The sequence below is a fragment of the Carassius auratus genome, chromosome 29 (genome assembly GCF_003368295.1).
Source record: "Carassius auratus strain Wakin chromosome 29, ASM336829v1, whole genome shotgun sequence".
NCBI classification, from domain to species: Eukaryota; Metazoa; Chordata; class Actinopteri; order Cypriniformes; family Cyprinidae; genus Carassius; species Carassius auratus.
In genome coordinates this window covers 11,995,133-12,013,230 of record NC_039271.1, presented here as the reverse complement: position 1 = coordinate 12,013,230, position 18,098 = coordinate 11,995,133, and the positions used below count along the sequence as shown (strand labels likewise).

At 36.7% G+C, this 18,098-nt stretch overlaps 1 protein-coding gene across 7 annotated transcripts in view; it reads left to right on the top strand.

Moving 5' to 3' along the window:
• Positions 1–18,098, top strand: part of LOC113048087 (neuron navigator 3-like) — a 295,342-nt gene that overhangs the window by 196,348 nt on the left and 80,896 nt on the right. For all 7 annotated transcript variants that reach the window (XM_026209608.1, XM_026209602.1, XM_026209606.1 and 4 more), the window contains 2 exons: positions 7,576–7,648; positions 13,207–13,390. In XM_026209608.1, the coding sequence (XP_026065393.1) occupies positions 7,576–7,648; positions 13,207–13,390 (257 nt within the window). The remainder of the gene's footprint in view (positions 1–7,575; positions 7,649–13,206; positions 13,391–18,098) is intronic.

Here is an 18,098-nt window from a genome sequence, read left to right as displayed (position 1 = left end):
TGAGTCTGTTTGGTTAGTTACCACTTTGGTTCGATTGAGTTATTAGATAAAAAATTAATTAATGCGTCAATATGGTCAGTTAGTAAGAGAGTTCATCAAAAGGATGGGATTTTGGTGTTGATTTAGTTAGTTTGCATAATAGTTGTAAATGAAACGTGATGATGGCTCATTATTGAGTTGGTCTGGTTATTTAGTGTGTTAGTTTCTTAAGAGAATACACTTTGGAACACATTTACATTTAATCATTAAGCACACATTATTTTATAAAGTATCCTACATGATTTTTTTTTTTTTTTTTTGAGATGGACTTTTTAGCAGACTTTTGCCTCCGATTTCCCTCTTTTGTTGTGCCAACTTATGATAATCCTTTCTTTTTTGGGGGCAGGTGGTGGTCAGCTTAAATATCAGTTATTCAGTTCAACTCTCACTCTCTTTCTTTCTATGCACAGCTCTCTCAAAGGGGTTGAGCAGTTTGATATTAACCAAGTGTGTCTTGCACAGAATTATGAGACATTTCTCACCTTGTCTTTTCGTATGTTTAACGCCCCATTTTCACATTTGATTTGTGACAAGTAGCGTTTGACATTAGCAGTGACCTTTCCATCTGGGCTTGTAGACATAACAGAAATGGTTCTGATTGTTTCCTGTCAGATATATTTACTGTCACTGGACTGTGATTGTGCTTTGACCTCTGCTGTGGGAGGATCTGTTTTTGGATTGATGCATCTTCCACCCCTTTGACGGGGAATCATTTTGGTAATTGTCGGGATTTCTATCCTTTTATAAATTACTTTGAAGTTGGCAGGTACTGATGTCGTTTTTCCTTCCTCAGAACAGTGTTGCCAACTTAGCGACTTTGTCGCTAGATTTAGCGACTTTTCAGACCCTCTCAGCGACTTTTTTCCAAAAAAGCTACTAGCGACAAATCTAGCGACTTTTTTTGACAGACCTTATTTAGTCTCTGAGACTCTCCGGTACTGCAGCACGAGCTCTCTCTCTCGCTCTCTCTCCCAGCGTGCGCACACGCCTCTCTCTCTCTGCATCTGCGAGCAGAGAGGAGCACTTTCAGTTAAAAAAAGATATTCTGTTGCTTCCGAATCTATTTTACATACAAGTATAGCCAAAATCACAGTACTACCATTGTCTTAATCTTATGTGTATGTGATTTCATTAGACAATGTCGTGAATAGGATTTTAGTGCAGAGATTAACATCTTTGAGACCTGGTATGTAGTATTAATGGAACGCGTTTCAGTCATTATAATATTAATTCCATTGTCGGACAACAGAAACATTAACATATAATAATAAAAAACGTTTTATTGAGAATTTTGGCTGCATTAAAATGCAGTACATGAGCACAGAAAGGGCAAAATAATATGACGCACTTACGTCATGAATATGCTAATTAGCATATGACGTCATCTAGCGGCATTTAGCGACTTTTCAGGCACGGTTTAGCTACTTTCCATTGAAAGAAGTTGGCAACACTGCCTCAGAATTGTTTACACGCTTTCAAAATCAAATTTCTGTGTCCTATTGTAATGATGTCTTTGAAGACATCTTTACAGTTAGACAAATGAAGGAAATGTTCCTTTATTATATCGTCAACAAACATATTTGACAGACATTTTAATGGAGCTCCAAATATCCGCTCTCCCAGAGTGAAAATCAGAACGTCTAAGCCTTTGATGACATCTCACTTGAATGCTTTTCTGTGGTTCATTCAAATTCTGCTCTGCAACAATAAGAAGCTTACTAATACCACGCCGAGAAAACTATAGAACTGAGTCTGTTAAATCCCAGAGCAACTCTGTTTCTTTTAAGAAATCTACAAAGATCCAACCATAAAACAGACAGTGACGAGGATAACCACAGCATAGAGTCATGGTTTCAGACGGTAATATGGGAGAACTTGATGTGTGATGTGGCTAAAAGAGCAAATCTGACACCCAGAACATTACTAAAAAATCCACAAGCCTCATTTATGAGATGATGGCCTCATAAGGATAGGATATCCCAAAATGAAATTTGTCACCATGGGTTTAACCTCATATAGTTCCAAACATGTACATCCATTTTCTTACATGGAACACAAAAAAACGAGAAAATTTTAAGACTGCTAGTCACTCCTTTCTATGCATTTCCAAAGATAGTAAGCAAAAAAAAAAAAAAAAAAAAACTTCTTGCAAAAGCATTCTACAAGTACTCTATCATTAAAGTTTCCAAACTTAAAAGTGCCATCTTCCAAGTTATTAACTACTGTAGATCTTGCCATCTTCTTTAGTTGTGTGTTTGGGTAAAAGATCAGATTCTTTGAGTCAGATCTTTTCAGTGATGTGGTTCACAAAAGACTCTTAACCATTGGTTACAAATCAGATTGATCTTGGGTTAACCCAAATACTTGTATTAAGGACGTTATTGTAATGCAAAAGTTACATGGGCCACTTTTATGATATTTTGTTGTGCTTTTGGGTCATTTTTAATCTTCAAAAAAAAAAAAATAATAATAATAATACTGGTTTGGAACAATGTAAGTGCTTTCTTAAAAATTGTGGGCATTTTATCTTGTCCTAAATGGTGGATCTGCAATATGGAATCTGGGCATTCTCAAGTGTTTTGAGACAGGAGACACTTGAAAGCACATGTTGCAGGCAGGCCGTCCACTGGTGTAGTTCCTTCACCAGTCTTGTGCTGGGTAGCGGTTGCAGCCTGATCCATTTAGTTGCTAATTAGACAGAGGAGGCCACAGGAATTTAACAGCTGTCATCATTGGCTGGCATTTTAATGGCTCAGCTACGGTTGTTTGTCTCAGTGCCCACTGGGCACATAGAATGGCATGCTGAAGTTGGCACTGGGATGGCTCTGACAAAGAGACTTGCCAAGAATTACTATAACACTATTAGTGCAGAAATAATTTTATTTGTTGCATTTGTCAATTGAACCTATAAATAAAAGGTATTAATAATTTATCACAGAAGTCCTAAAGAGCAAAATTCACAATTTGTATTTTTATTTAGATTGTACGTATTGTTATACTGATGTAATGGCAATTCTGTGGCATACTTTGGAGTAAAAAAAAAAAATAGTAATAATAATAAATTGAATAAAGGGGGAGGGAGTGGGACTACTTTTTACTTTTCCATTTAATATTTTTTTTCAGCTACTAATCAAATTTATGTATGTATATATGTATGTATGTATGTATGTATGTATTTGCAAATTATATGTATTAAATATTTCCAAAATTTTTGCCATATAAAAAAGATGACACACATTTACTTATAAGGACATGTTGTCAGATTATTATTATTATTATTTTTTTTATATATCGCATAGTTGAAATAGTAGTTATGTTTATATAGTTATAGTTATCCCATAATTGAAATAGTAAACCTGGTATGAGAAAATTGAGGGGGAAAATAACTTTTTAACTCAAAGCATGTTGGTTATAAAAGCAAAAGTTAGTTTGTATGATATAATTCTCCTAAATTATAACTAAATATTAACTTTTTCTTTAATATATATATATATATATATATATATATATATATATATATATATATATATATATATATATATATATATATATATATATATATATAAGAAAACTTATTTATTTTGTATTTTTTGGTAACTGCATGACAGTTAACCTTTCAGACAGTGTGTACAGTGTTTTTGCTGTGTACTTATGACAGCTCATCAGATTCATGTGCATGTGGTCACTACAGTCAGAGGAAATGAAATGCTGCAAAAAATGACTGCAACTCTCTCTCTGTAAAACCAAAGGTACTGGAGAAAACACAGCGTTTATCTGTTCTCTTAGCTCCGAGTGGTTTTTAAGTGGAACCCATATAATTGAGGCTTGAGACCATTTGTATTTCATGGTAGTGTTGGAACAGCAACACTTTCCAAAGCCAGCGCTCACCCTACGGTTATCCGATACGCTTGGACCCAGTCCCTGCGCAACAAGCTGGGCCCCTCAGCATCTGGATCCACACAGCCGGACCCGAATACAAACATTTACTCCGCATTAAAGCCTTGCTCTGATAAGTGTCTAGTATAGATTAAACACAAACATATTTATGATGTTTGCCACTCGCGGCGACAGTAAACTTATAATCATAAACGACTAATCATCATTGTCATTTGGAGGAAGGGACATAAGCCAACTCATGGTAATCTTCCATCCTTTTGCATCCATGTCAGCTCCGAAAACTGCTCGCTTATAAATTTCTCAATATTATTTTGTGAAAATATACCTCATCAAAACATTCTCCTCCCTAATTTTGTTTAATGACATATCTGGTGCTGGAAAATGTCAGTTTATGTCGGAAAAACAGATGATCTGACTTTCCCGGAGTGTTGTTAAAATCCCACATGGTTTGAGAAAACTGCTCGGCAAGCAGCAGTTCGGCATCACCATTAGCATATAGACTCTCAGATTTTGTTTGTGTACATCACTGTAGGCTGAGAGACAGACTAAAAATAAACAGAGCGATGAGCTGATGGGATCGCTATTAAAACGAGGATGGATTTTCCCTCCATACTTAGGGAGTTATATCCGTAATGGACACCGAATATGATGATGATCTCGCTTTTACAGCGCAAGCCCCATCCTTACGTCTGTTTGCACACGTCCAACAATCAAGAGTGTGCGCTCACACTTTTGGATTCGGCGACAAATGTTCAATCCATCGCCAAGACATTACCAGCTATCATATATCTTAAACACGCCAGAAAAGCATTAAATGATGCGGTTGAAATGCCAGGCCAGCATTTAGCGTTCCACCACATTAGTGTGAAATACATTTAATTTACGTTGAGAATGTCTGAATCAGTTTTTTGGTCGGGACATGCTGTCGGGTGCCTATGTGCGCGGTTGCTGTCGTCTAATGAGACTGCAATGAAAAACAGCCCATCTCTGGTGCACCACACATGTTCTGCACCATGTTGCCTTTCAAAGAGGTTTATGAGAGAAGATAAATGAAATGTTTAAAGTGCATTAGGCTCTTTGCATGTGCGGCTGTGTGTGGAATGTGTGTCGTCTGAAAAGCAGCTACTTGTCGTTGGGACAGATGTAAGAAGAAACAAGATGCTATCGGTATGGATCACATTTAACAATTGCTCATTCATGCGTCATCCTGTGTGTTTGCAAGTGTGTGTGGGAGTTAATTCTGTATGTGATCTGTGTGGATCTTTCTGGCTTAATACTGGACGCTGTGAGGCACTGTGGTCAGAGGTCAGGATACTGGATGGATAGACTTAGGTACATTTTTGTGCTGCACTAGGACAGCTGTGAGAATTAGTTTAAATTGAACACAGTCATCCCTCATAGCGGCAGTGCAGCAATATTTTAAATAATGACAGATAGTGTTGCCTGTTAAAAATAAGTTTAAATAATTCCTTATGTCAGGAAAGACGATATGAAGTGATATGGGTTACAAACAGGAAATTAGGTGACTGATACAATCAGTTAAGGCGGTCGCACACCGGACGAGACGCGCCGCGTCGCGTCGCGCCACATGTAGGACAACTCGAGGTATCGCACACTGGACGCGCACATTCTATATGCGTGAGCTCAATTTCGCAGCAAGATGGGAGAGTTTTAACTTCATCTATTATTTTAATTTTAAATATATTATTTTAATTGATAAAAGCTGGGTTTTGAACGTTAATTAATGAAAAGAATCTGTTATTATAATAAGTCTGTTATTGTTTTGTTGTATCTGTTGTCTAGGCAACTGTGCTGCTGAAAACGTAACCAAACACTTTGTAATGTTTTATTTGAATGAAACAAGTGTGCTGTACTTTAATTTCAGTTTCAGTTTATAACATCTGGGTTTTTTAATATAAAACTATGCGGATGGCGCTCTGTGGCGCGGCAGAAATTTGAACATCGTTCTGAGTCGTAGCTGGGCGCCGCGGACAGACGCCGAATGGCGCCGCCGGTGTGTGTACTCACATAGAGAATAATGTGTTCGAATTTTAAAGACGTGGCGCGACGCGACGCGGCGCTGCGCTTCTCGTCCGGTGTGCGACCCCCTTTATACAGCTTAGCAGTCTTTAACTATTGACAGCTAAAACTGACCAATCAGGATTAAGTATTCGAGTCACCTCCAAGTCACTTATATTTCTCGAGCACTTTATACAATACAGAGCCGTGTCATAACATTTCATAACATTATTTCTTTATGAAAGCACTTTATGAATACATTTACTCACTTGCTGTTTACTCTGGATGCTTTAATTGAATATGATTTTACAACGTGACAAGAGTTGTGAATTAATGTTAATGGGCCGGAAAAAAAAATGCACCAATGGTAATCTAATAATAATACATAAAACATAAAATTCTATATTATGGTGCTGTACTTTGTGTTTATAATAGATATGAATAAAGCTTACACATAATATAAAGAAACCAATTTTCACTATTAACTATAGTTAACTATGGCATACATATTACTTAATCATATTAGCTGTTTACATATATTATGCACATATGAATAATGTTAATAATGCACATATTAATGCATTATTCTGCATGACACTATTTTAGATAGCTTAATCCTAACCCATACCTAAACTTAAGAACTATTTTTTAGCAGCAAATTAGGAGTTCTTTGATGTAAAAGTTGTAGTTAACAGTTAGCTAATACAATTGGACAGTTGGACCCCCAACCTAAAGTGTGACCTGAATGTTATACATTAATATTACACAATCATCTGAAGGGACAGCTGGGGCTTTAAATCACCCTTTGAAACAGCATTGGAAGTTGTGGCCAGAGTGACATCTTCCTTGTGATTCGGTGTATTAAGGACAGTATTGATAACTGTGCACAGAAGCAGTCCTTCAGGGTCTCATGTACTTCATGAGCTGAGTCAACTCTCTTCGGTTCTGTCACACAGCACAATGCATTCCACACAGTACTGTGCTTGTCGCATAATAATATAGTGCGGTCTGGCCTTGACCTTACTGTACGACTTCTCCAGCATTCTGCCCTACACTAATGCAAAATATGTGAGCCATGAATATCACATGGCTAAAGTCTCTTCGTGTGCCCATGAGTGGAAGCGCCAGGATATCACCACACTTTCAGTCAAGTGTTGTATTATTACAGCCCTCGATTGGGCCACAATGTCACGCCTGGACTGTCCGTCAGCTTGTGTGTAGGTGTGACACACTGCCGTCACAGTGCCACACTCTGAGTTTGACCCACAAAGGTTAGCCAGGGGGCATGACACTATCTGACTCATGACAATAGAGCCTTTGTGGGCATAAGGCCATGGACGTGTCCACACACAATGTCGACATGCGCTCGTCAGCCACCAGTTGAGTTGTTAAACATGCTGAAATACGCTGAATACGCTGATCTTCTGAAGAAACCATTGCATTCTGTATCAAAGGCTTCGTTGAACTCTAAATGCTGACAGGAATGTGTGTGTGAAGTTCAATAGTCACTTCTCTGACATCACTCCCCCCTCACACACACCGTCCAAGTCCTCACTGCCAAAACCATGTGCTGGTAATTTTGCTCTATGGCTGATTTTTTGTTTTGTTTTTCATTTTCAGATTGAGAATGTGGAGGCTTGTCTGAATTTCTTAGGAGCCAGAGGAGTCGGTGTTCAAGGGCTCTCTGCTGAAGGTAAGACCCTTCTGTCTGCTTGAAACTTTTACAACTGCTAAATGCCTTCATATACACAAATATGCTTATCATCAGTGGTGTTTGTGTCAGTATTATCATGTTCAACTTCAACGTTAAAACCGTCATACTTATACGTATACTGTATCAATAAGGTTCCAATTGTTAACATTAACTAATGTGCACTAGTTAACATGAACTAAAAATAAAAATAAACTTCTAAAGCACTTAAATATCTTAGTTAATGTTATTCGTCATTTATAAAAATCTAAAGTTGTATATGTTAATATCCTTTACCAGACCTGAGCTAAGATGGACTAAAAATGAACACGTGTATTTTATTAACTAACATTTAAAAAAGATTAAGTATTGCAGTTATTTCATTAAGTAAACTACTAATGGGACCTTAAGTTTTTTTTATTTTATTTTTTATTTAAAATAAAACATAATCAGAATTTTATAATAAACTCTCAGAAATAGAGTCACTGGGGCGGTACCTTTTCAAAAGGTACATATTTGTATATGTTTTGGAACATTTTGGTTCCTTTGAGTCCTTAAAGTGTACATATTAGAACCCAATAGGTATAAAAGTGTACCTTTTGATAAGGTACTGCCCCAGTGACAGCTTTTGTACCTTTATTTCTAGAAGCACATTTTTTATAAATCGTTTAATTTAATTTAATTTAATTACTTAAATATATTACCACTCTCAGTTTTTGTTAATAAAAAAGTTTAAAAACACATCATAATTACAGCAGAAATGCTGTAATGAAATATATAAAATGTTGAATTGGGCCTTCGAGGCAAAAGTGTGAGAAGTAATGTTGTAGAGACTTGAGGGGTCGACTATTTTGACTCAAGCTTATAAAAACCCAATTAGGACCACTATAGCAACCATCCAAAACTTCCGAGTAACCACACATTAGCGTCTCAGAACAAGTTAGAAACCGCATTATAGTAGCTTAGCATTGTAGTGGTAAGGGGGCATAATCATTATTTTAGCATTTCCATTAAATTCCATACATACTGTACACTTCTAAGTATCACATCATTGTTATTAGAGTATTTGAGCTCATGGAGAGCTGTTGATATCTGAATATGATCGTTTCATTTTTCTTAGATATGCTGCATCGACAAACCACAAAGATCGACAAACTTTAAAGATCCATGATTTTCATTTTTTAGCATAAGTAGGAGCTTAAGCGTACTAAATACAGTGTGGAATGATATCATTTACCTAAAACAGCTTGGACACTGTATTCTTGCTAAATTCAGCACCATGAGTGCACAGGGTCCATAAATATACAGTGTATTTGGTTTCTCAAAGCTTTTACTCTCACACACTTTTGCTTCCATAGAGCTGTGTTTGTGTTTTTGTTGAGCATCTTTCCTAAAGCTGTGAGTAGCTGTCTTAATTAAATTAGCTGGGGTTTCAGTTTTAGGGGTTTGAAGGCTTGCATACGGTTGTGTTTAATTTTTTATGAGGCATGCCGACTCGAGGCCTTAATAAAAGAAGTAGTTTTTTGTGTTTGATGTGCCTGAGTGTGTAGGAGTTTTCCAAGGAATATAAAAGTAATGATGTCTAAGCCACAGACAATATGTCACATATATAGAATTTTCTCTTTACTGTCAGTGTTGAATTTGTTTATTTTTGAACTTGTGAAATGATTTCTCCTAGACAGAAATTGGATTCAATTTAGAGCAGAATAAACTTTAGAAGTTATCGAAATATAAGACAAGCTTAAATATATAAATTCAAGAGTAATTATAAAAAATAGAATAAAAAAATTAGATATTTTATTAGCACTTAATTCCATTCTTAGAATGTTGAATGTACTTTAAAACAAATCACTTTTCCAAACCGCATTTGTTTCGTAGAATGACACTTACAATCTTACTTTATATTTACAGTTATTTGTTTCTAATACTATTTCTACTAGGAATTTTTAAGAAACATCTGAGACAAAGTTGATACTTAAATGAAACCTAACCTCCTACGCTACAAAAAAAACACATCATCTGTGCAATAAAATCGTCCTCTGGGAAAGTTTGCTCTTGACCCCTGCTGAGTGTTATCCTAGCCTTATTTCCCCAATAAAGATAGGTGCAAACTCTCAATATCCCTTTTCTTGCTGCGGTGGCCGTGACTCCCTGTTCACAGTGTGTAGGGTATCAGAATGCACAGCGGGACTCTGGTTTTAAATGCTTTTAAGTGCAGGGCACACCATGAACTCTGCACAGAGTGAGCTTTGATCTCATTGGCTTTGAGAATCTGGTGAAAAGGTGCAGTTTGTTATAAAGCAGGTCAGTCTTAAAGACTTCTGCCAGGGTCAAAAGGGGGCACCTTCTTCGGTGATGTGACCATGAAACTCACCAGGACAAGAAACACACACGTGTATGAAGATACTCATGCAACTGTCGTCCATGCTAACTCAGCGTAACTGAAGAGGCACTTCCGCTGCTGAACTGTTTAATCCTTTCGCTCAAAAAAAAAAAAAAATCCTCACAAGTCGAAGGAGATCAAGCATGACCTTCTGAGGTTTTAAGATTGAAAGACACTCATTAATATGTAAACTACAGGAAGCCTGTTTTCACAGAAATCACTTCTCCTAATCTTAGCTATGTTAAAAGGATAGTTTTCTATCATGGGAGTAAATTACATTTTAAAATATTTTGAACATTTATTTAAAAATGTACTATTTCACCATATTATTGTTTTTATGTTCGATAAATAGTCCCTCTGTGAGCATTAGTTACTTTCAAAAGCATTAATATAATCTTACTCCAAACTTTTGAGTGATATTGTATACACACCTAAAAAAAAATTGTAATTCTGAATAAAGTATTACGTTTTTACTGCCTATTTTTGCCAGGGAATGCTAGAAAACTACTGTATACAGTAGGGATTGCACCGATTAATCGAGTAGTCATCTATTGATGCTTTAAGCTTGACGTCAACTAGTCATTGGTCCTATAGAGGGCGCAACAGGATAATAAATCTTTGAAAGACTTCCACATTTACACTCCGTTTCCAAACAGTTAAAATAAAAATAAATACATAAATACAAGTAATCTTTACTATGTTACTTTATCTGTATCTGATTTAGAACGAGCAGAAATCTTTGAGAAATATAACGACCCATAGACAAAAAAACTGACAAAAAAGTTTTTTTTTAAAGTGGAAGTGGTCAAGGGCACATCACTGTAAATAGATAATGCATGCACACCTCTCTGTCCCCACTTCCCTTTATGAGCCCTTCTGAACAGATACGACATTTGATCTTTTGCAGCTAGTGACAGCAAAGCCTAAAGACTCCACATTTAAACTTCTGTTAAAAGTGTGTTGATTTGCTGACAGCTTTTACTTCATGTTTCCAATTTAAGTCCTAGCTCAGGTGTTAGTTTGCAAAACATGTGGCGTGATCTGTTAGCTTGAGTATTTTCAGGGTTATGTAAGTGCTAGAATTTCACTTTCACTATGTCTGTCTGTCGATAGACTGACAGATTTATTTTTAACACTTTCTTATTATATTTATTAATAATTTGTATTAATAATATCCAGAAATATTATTGCAATTTAAATAATATTTCACAAGATTTTGATGGGAATCACGGCTTTAGTAGTCCAAAAACATAGACAAACAAAACCAAATTATGTGTAATGAGTAAAGAAACAAAACCATCATTCTGTGCAAGAAACTGAACAGTATTTAAATTAAACTAAATTAAATTAAATTACATTTATGCATTTAGCAGACGCTTTTATCCAAAGCGACTTACAGTGCATTCAGGCTATCAATTTGTACATATCATATTTATATAGTTTTCTGTTAGTTTTCTGTTTTTTGTTTGGTTTTTGTATAGTTTTCTGTTTTCATCTGTTTTCACAGCAAGTTCCGAACAGTCCTGAGCGCGTTCTTTTCAACAGCAGGTGCCTGACACGTCTTCTTCTTCTTGCTTTATGGCAGATCCAGGCTTATAAGTGCATTACTGTCACCTATCTCTCAAATGGACTATTGACACGCTATCTAAAATCTCAGTTAGGAGTGTGAATGGTCCACTTGAGACATAGGTGGCGGTAATGCACGATTAAGTCTGCAATCTGCTGTAAAGAAAGAAAGAAGAAGACACGCTCAGGACAGACAGTTTGGACATTGCGGTGAAAATGAAATTAAATTAAAAGTTATAAATACTGTTCAGTTTCTTGCACAGACGATTGGTTTTATGTCGTCACGAGCCGCAATATTTAATTTGGTTTTGTTTGTGTATGTTTTTGGACTCCCAAAGCTGCGATTCCCATACACTTACATTATATACGACTGACAGTCTGCAACGATTTGAGTTCTGAATCTTTGTTTGTGTTCTACTGAAGAAACAAAGTAATCTACATCTTGGATCCTGGGGATAAGCAGATGAACATAAAATTATCCCATTAATGTGAATCAAAACAGCCTTTGCCATAATACAAATGCACTCCGTAAGCTGTTTCAAAGAGCAGTTGTGACAAAAAAGACTAATTCCCTCAATAAATGCAAACATACAAAGCATATTTACAAATTAGCCTTCCAGAATAAACAGTTGAAAACATTATTGCGCCTCGCATTTTCCATATTGATCTAAAGTGCAATGCAACCAAATAGTGCCAGATTTCTGTTGCCTGACACAGAAAATGTGTTCAGCTGAAACATACCATCTGATTGCTTTATTATGTAGAATACAAATTACAGCTCTGCACGATCCCAAATTGAACCGGGGGGAGATTAATAACCCCGAAGATTGCTGATGGGCAGAACAAACAGGCGGGCTGTCAGAATGAAGCCAGATCCTTCTCTTTAGCGCTGCCTCAGCACCCCCATCTTTCAGTCGCTTTCAGCACCAACCATTAGCAGTGTGTGAGTATGAATGAAGGCCATTTCATAAATGGGCACAAGATAGTAAAGCGTCGCTGGCAGGCGGAGCACAGACAATCGATGCCTTTGCCTTCAACACCAATCCTTTATCTCTGTGATCAGAGCTACGATGTGTTGGCACTTATTCAAACTCACAACTGCAATTGTGGAACAAAGTTTCGGAAAAGCATTCCTCATAGGACACTTCATTTACATCGTCTCTGAATCAGGATAATAGCATTTGGGCTTCTAAACTCCAACCCGTCACTCCAGAGTTTTACTTATTGAATCGGCATATCCTCATAAAAGATGTCAAATAGAAGTCAGTTGTTTCTGTGACTATTTATAAATGTTAACATCTAATTTATGACGCACAGGACTCCAGACAGTCAAATGACTGTGCTAAACTTGGATTCTCCAGACGGTCTCATATTGTCATACAATATATCACTTCCTCATTCAGAGCAGAACTCATCTTCCCCATATTTTCAACTTCTTGTAAACAAAACTTGAACTTCCCTATGATGAGGCTAACTGCCATGTGTCATAACAACGGTTTCTTCTCACTTGATTCTGTACCGAAAACATGCGAAGGTTTAGCGCATCAAAGTAATGCAGGATTAAAGTGCTCTTCCCGTGGTACTTTTTAAATATGGTGTGTTTGATCTTCAGAAGTGTGTAATGGGAATCTGAAGAGCATCCTGGGTCTGTTCTTCATCCTGTCCCGCTACAAACAGCAACAGCAGCACCAGCAGCAGTACCTGCAGTCGTTAGTGGAGCTTCAGCAGCACGTCACGCATCAGACCACGGGGGCGGCGCCAGCGAGCCAGCACAAAACACAAGACATGCAGTCCAGGTAGGACATGTCTTATAATCTCTATTGCTGTTGCTTCTTCATTTGACTTTTGCATCTTTAATCATGAAAAGAGAGTGTGTGAGAGAGAGAGAGACCTTGTAATACTTTGTAAGAAATTGTAAGCAGAATATTGTCTTAACATCCAAGCCATATGTCATTTCACAGTCCATGCTTTCTCTTTCATCAGTTAAACAAAGTTAATATATTAAATTATATATATATATATATATATATATATATATATATATATATATATATATATATATATATATATATATTTTTTTTTTTTTTATATATATATATATATATATATATATATATATATATATATTGGGGTGGAATGTTAGATGTTCTTTCTTTCAAATTCTTGAAATATAATGTGATTTAGTTTACAGATGAACAAGGGAAAAAGCTGAGTTTCTGTGCAGTTCACATATATTTATGTGCAATAAGGGATTTTCATGTGCAATACAACTTCTTATTATTATTATTGCTTATTTATTAATACTAGATTAGTGTGCAATTCACACTATATAACAACTGTATTTAATTATCATTATCACACTGGACTTTTTATACACAACATTTGTCATTCTATTGCATTTAATTAATTTCAGATTTGATCAAGTTTGTGTTTGTTTACAAATTTGGGACAAAGTTCCATTTGGGTACATCCTTGTTTGTAATAACGGAATCAAAATAAAGTAATCATTCATCCATTCAATTGTAAAAATAAATGCAGAAAGTTTTCTGTTCAGGTGTGGGTTAGGGTTAGGTTACAGTATTTATAAATATTTCTATATAAGACGAAAGTCTCAGCCATGTTCTCATTTAAACACTAAACGCCTCTGTATACAGTGTGGATATGTGTGTTGGTAAAAAAAAAAGGAAGGCTGTGACTATGATGTAAATAGATGAGTAATCTTTCTTAGCAGCTCTGAAGAGGAGATGCCACACATGAGTGGCGTTACACAGCCTGGCTCACGTTACCTGACCCAGAATGCATTTGCGCATGTGTGTGTGTGGGACAGGCAGAAAAGCACGAGTGTACGCTTTGTAGTGCTGAGTTCTCTGTTCTGTCAGCGTTCACAAGTTCGAAGAAAAGAGAGAAAGAGAGTGAGAGAAAGACAACAGCTGCCCCTCATTCTTGTCCAGGGCCTGTGGGAGCTCTCTCAACTCTCATCCAGCAGTAACAGGTGTTCAGAGGGTCTTGGACTGCCAGCCTGAAACAGACACACACACGCTTTAGCATTCCACACACACCAAATGACATCAGCGAGCAGAATTGGGCCAGGAGGGCTGTAGATTGGCCTGGAGGATGTTGTAAACACAGTCTTCTCAGATAACAGTCTCAGTTCTCTGTCCAGCTTCAGACAGTCGGGTAAAAGGGAAGCTATTGTTTGGCATTTGGGAAGTGTTTCTCCAAACGTTTACTGGCTTGCAAGGTTATTTTCGTAAATGAAAACGAAAGCTAAGACGAAAATGATTGATCGGAAAAAAATCTTAGAAACTGAAATAAAATAAAATGGTCAAATAAACGAAAAACTAACCCGTTTGACATGAAGACCACAACCTGAACCCCACCCGCATTAAATCTACTACATCAGGTAGACTAAATTCTTTATTTTCTCCTGTAACACAAAAAAATCAAACCAACATTAGGCATTCTAAGTGTGTCCTTTGGAGAAAAATAGCCTAGAAAAGCAGCGCAACATGGATTATTAACAGAAAAAAAAAAGAAAACAGAAAATTTGAAATGCATCCTTTCTGTAAACAATGAAATAAATGAAAAAAAATGTAAACATAACCCTTTACTTTTACATTTTCTCTCCTTAAACTCTGCAGTGTATACATGGCCATTTGTCAGGCTGTAGAAGCTTTAAAGATAACATGATATAGGCTACAGAAAGTGAGCAAATCGAACTGTAAATAGAAATCTTTGATGGTCTTCAGACTACAGAGCACGAACACGAATAACCTGCGGAAGGTATGATCAGGTGATAATGGACGATTAATGCAATAGTAGAGAGGGAAATTAATCCACCTGCCATCCGCATCACAACGGATAGGCCATTGTAAAAAGTTTTATTAAAATAAACTGGGTGAAAAGATGTTGAGGCTCCACCGTAATTCTTTAATTTCATTAGTCCCAATAATGATTTGTGTGCGGTTGTTCGTGGGAAAGTGAGCAAGACACAACAGTCACAGTATTATGATTATGGTTAAATAAGATAAAAGACATACATTTATTTTCAAATTAAATATCACAACACAACACTTGTTTATCGCTCAATCTAGTGTTTTTAAATAGGACAGTGTATATTACATTAAACGCAACTTGTGTAGATATATGGAGTAAAAAGTTAATTTTGGCATATTTGTATACTTTTACCATCTAAATCAATCTCAGCATGCTTTAATTTTGTTTCGCTTGCGTCACTAGGGTTAAACTAAATCTTTCTTTGGTCTGTACTCATATGTCGAATTGCTGGTGCTAAATAATTTTTCGGTTTTTCTGACATGAGAAGATATTCCACACTTATACTGTATACAGTACAGTGACATGATCCTTCAGAAATCAGAAATCATTTTGTAACAATCTAAATGTCTTTATCATAGATTTACTATAACCTTTAGCACTACTTAGAACATGGTATTAGAAATTCCCTTTTACACTGTGACACCCAGTCAGCTGGGAATCTGTTACGTTTTAAAGATCTAAATACCATAATACAACACCGTCTGAGATCCCTGGGAATGAGGGGTGGGCTTTTTATAACACACACTGGCTGGTTTTACCCATAGGCCCTGCTCCCATTTACAGTTTTAGAGATCCAAGCTTTCTATTGCCAACACCAGCTGGAGTGACGGTCAGAGAGAGAGAAAGAGAGAGAGGGATAGCTGGACACTGGGGAGCCTTTAGGTCTGGGAAAGATATGGGGGGTGAAGTATCATCCTCTCAGCGCACCATGTCCCGAGGTGAACGGCTCTACTCGGTGGTCTCATGCTCACGATTGCCTGCCCCCAACTCACGGGACAGGAAGAGCCAATTGTCCTATGAGAGAAAGCCTGACAGCAATAGGTATAGTAATATTGACCGTGTTACATATCTGAGTTAAACAGGAACTTTGACTGGAAACCATATGGTTATTGTTTAGGTTTTTTTCTTTATGGCACAAGTTTCTGGTTTGTGCTCTTCTGTGTATTGAGGCTATTGTGTCACTCCAGATTTGATCATTATTCTGGATCCAAAGTGTCACATTTTATATTTAGGTGTTTAGTTCCTTTTTTTGGAAGTTGCCTGTTCTGCTTTGAAAATGAGATGTTTCTCTCTCGGGAGGTAAGCTTAAACTCATTTTATGGGTTGTTCAGCTTCTCTTAGTTTTCAAACTTCTTCGGAGGGTGGTCATTTTTGCTTGCTGTCTTTTGCTGTGGGAAGTCATACAGTATCACAGTATTATTTTAACAGAACTTGTGAAGTACAGCTAAAGAAAAGATTTGTAATTTTAAAGGTAAGATTGTGTATGTTTGTGTGTGTGTGTGTGTGTGTGTGTGTGTGTGCGCGTGTATATACACATGTACACAATACATAGCACGTATGACACTTAATCTAAGATAAAGATAAGAAACGAATAATTAGCAAGTGTACTTTACTGTATATTATAATGCACTTAAGGTATTTTCAGAACAGACACTGACTAGTCAGAATGTTAAAAATGCATTTGTTTACATTGTTGTGTAAATTTTTACAGATTTGATTTATATTATTTGTTTTTGTCATGCACCTTATGTTTACCCTTTGATATTACAGTGGTCTTGAATTTAATACTGATATCTGTTGTTCTGAATGTACTGTAGCCTCACACAAAAAGTGGTCTCTGTTGTTTAAATGACTGGAAATTCATCACATGAGACCGTGAATTGTTTTTTTCTTTTCTTTATCATTGTGATGATTTTATATTGAGCAGGTAGGGTAATCTTCAGATTTATTGATTTCCATTAAAGCAGGGGTGTCCAAATTCAGTCCTGGAGGGCTGGTGTCCTGCAGAGTTTAGACCCAACTTGCCTCAACACACCTGCTGTGAAGTTTTTTGTATACCTAGTAAGAGCTTTATTAGCTGGTTCAGGTGTGTCTGATTGGGGTTGGACACCGGCCCTCCAGGACTGAGTTTGGGCACCCTTGCACTAGAGAAACTGTAGTGAGTGAGTTTGAGATCCTTACTAAACCTTACCGTTTAGATGAATTTTAATATGTTCCGAATAGTGACTTGGCAGAGTTACTGGTTATGATTGAAATGATTATTATTTAAAGTGATTTCTCACTGTGAAATGTGTCTAAATGTTTTTTTTTTTGAGATTGTCAGACCTACCACTGTCATACATTTATGCTGCTAGACTGTAAGGGGAAATGAAAGAAAGATGTAGAGTAAGGAGTGTTTTTTTTTCTGCCATACTATAGAAAAAATGGAGGAGAAACGATGGGCCTCGTTAATCATGTGGACATGATCACATTCTCATGAGAGAGAGAAAGAGAGAATGAGAAAGTGAAAGACAGTGTTAGTGTCTCACTGGAGCTGTCTTAGGTTACAATGCTTGTTAACCTGCTGTCTTGCCTCCCTATTTTACTGTCTTCCTCTCGTTCTCCCAGTCTGGTGAAGTCTTTGTTGCTCCTCAGGGTTTCTGTTGAGGGAGTCTGTAATTTTAAGCC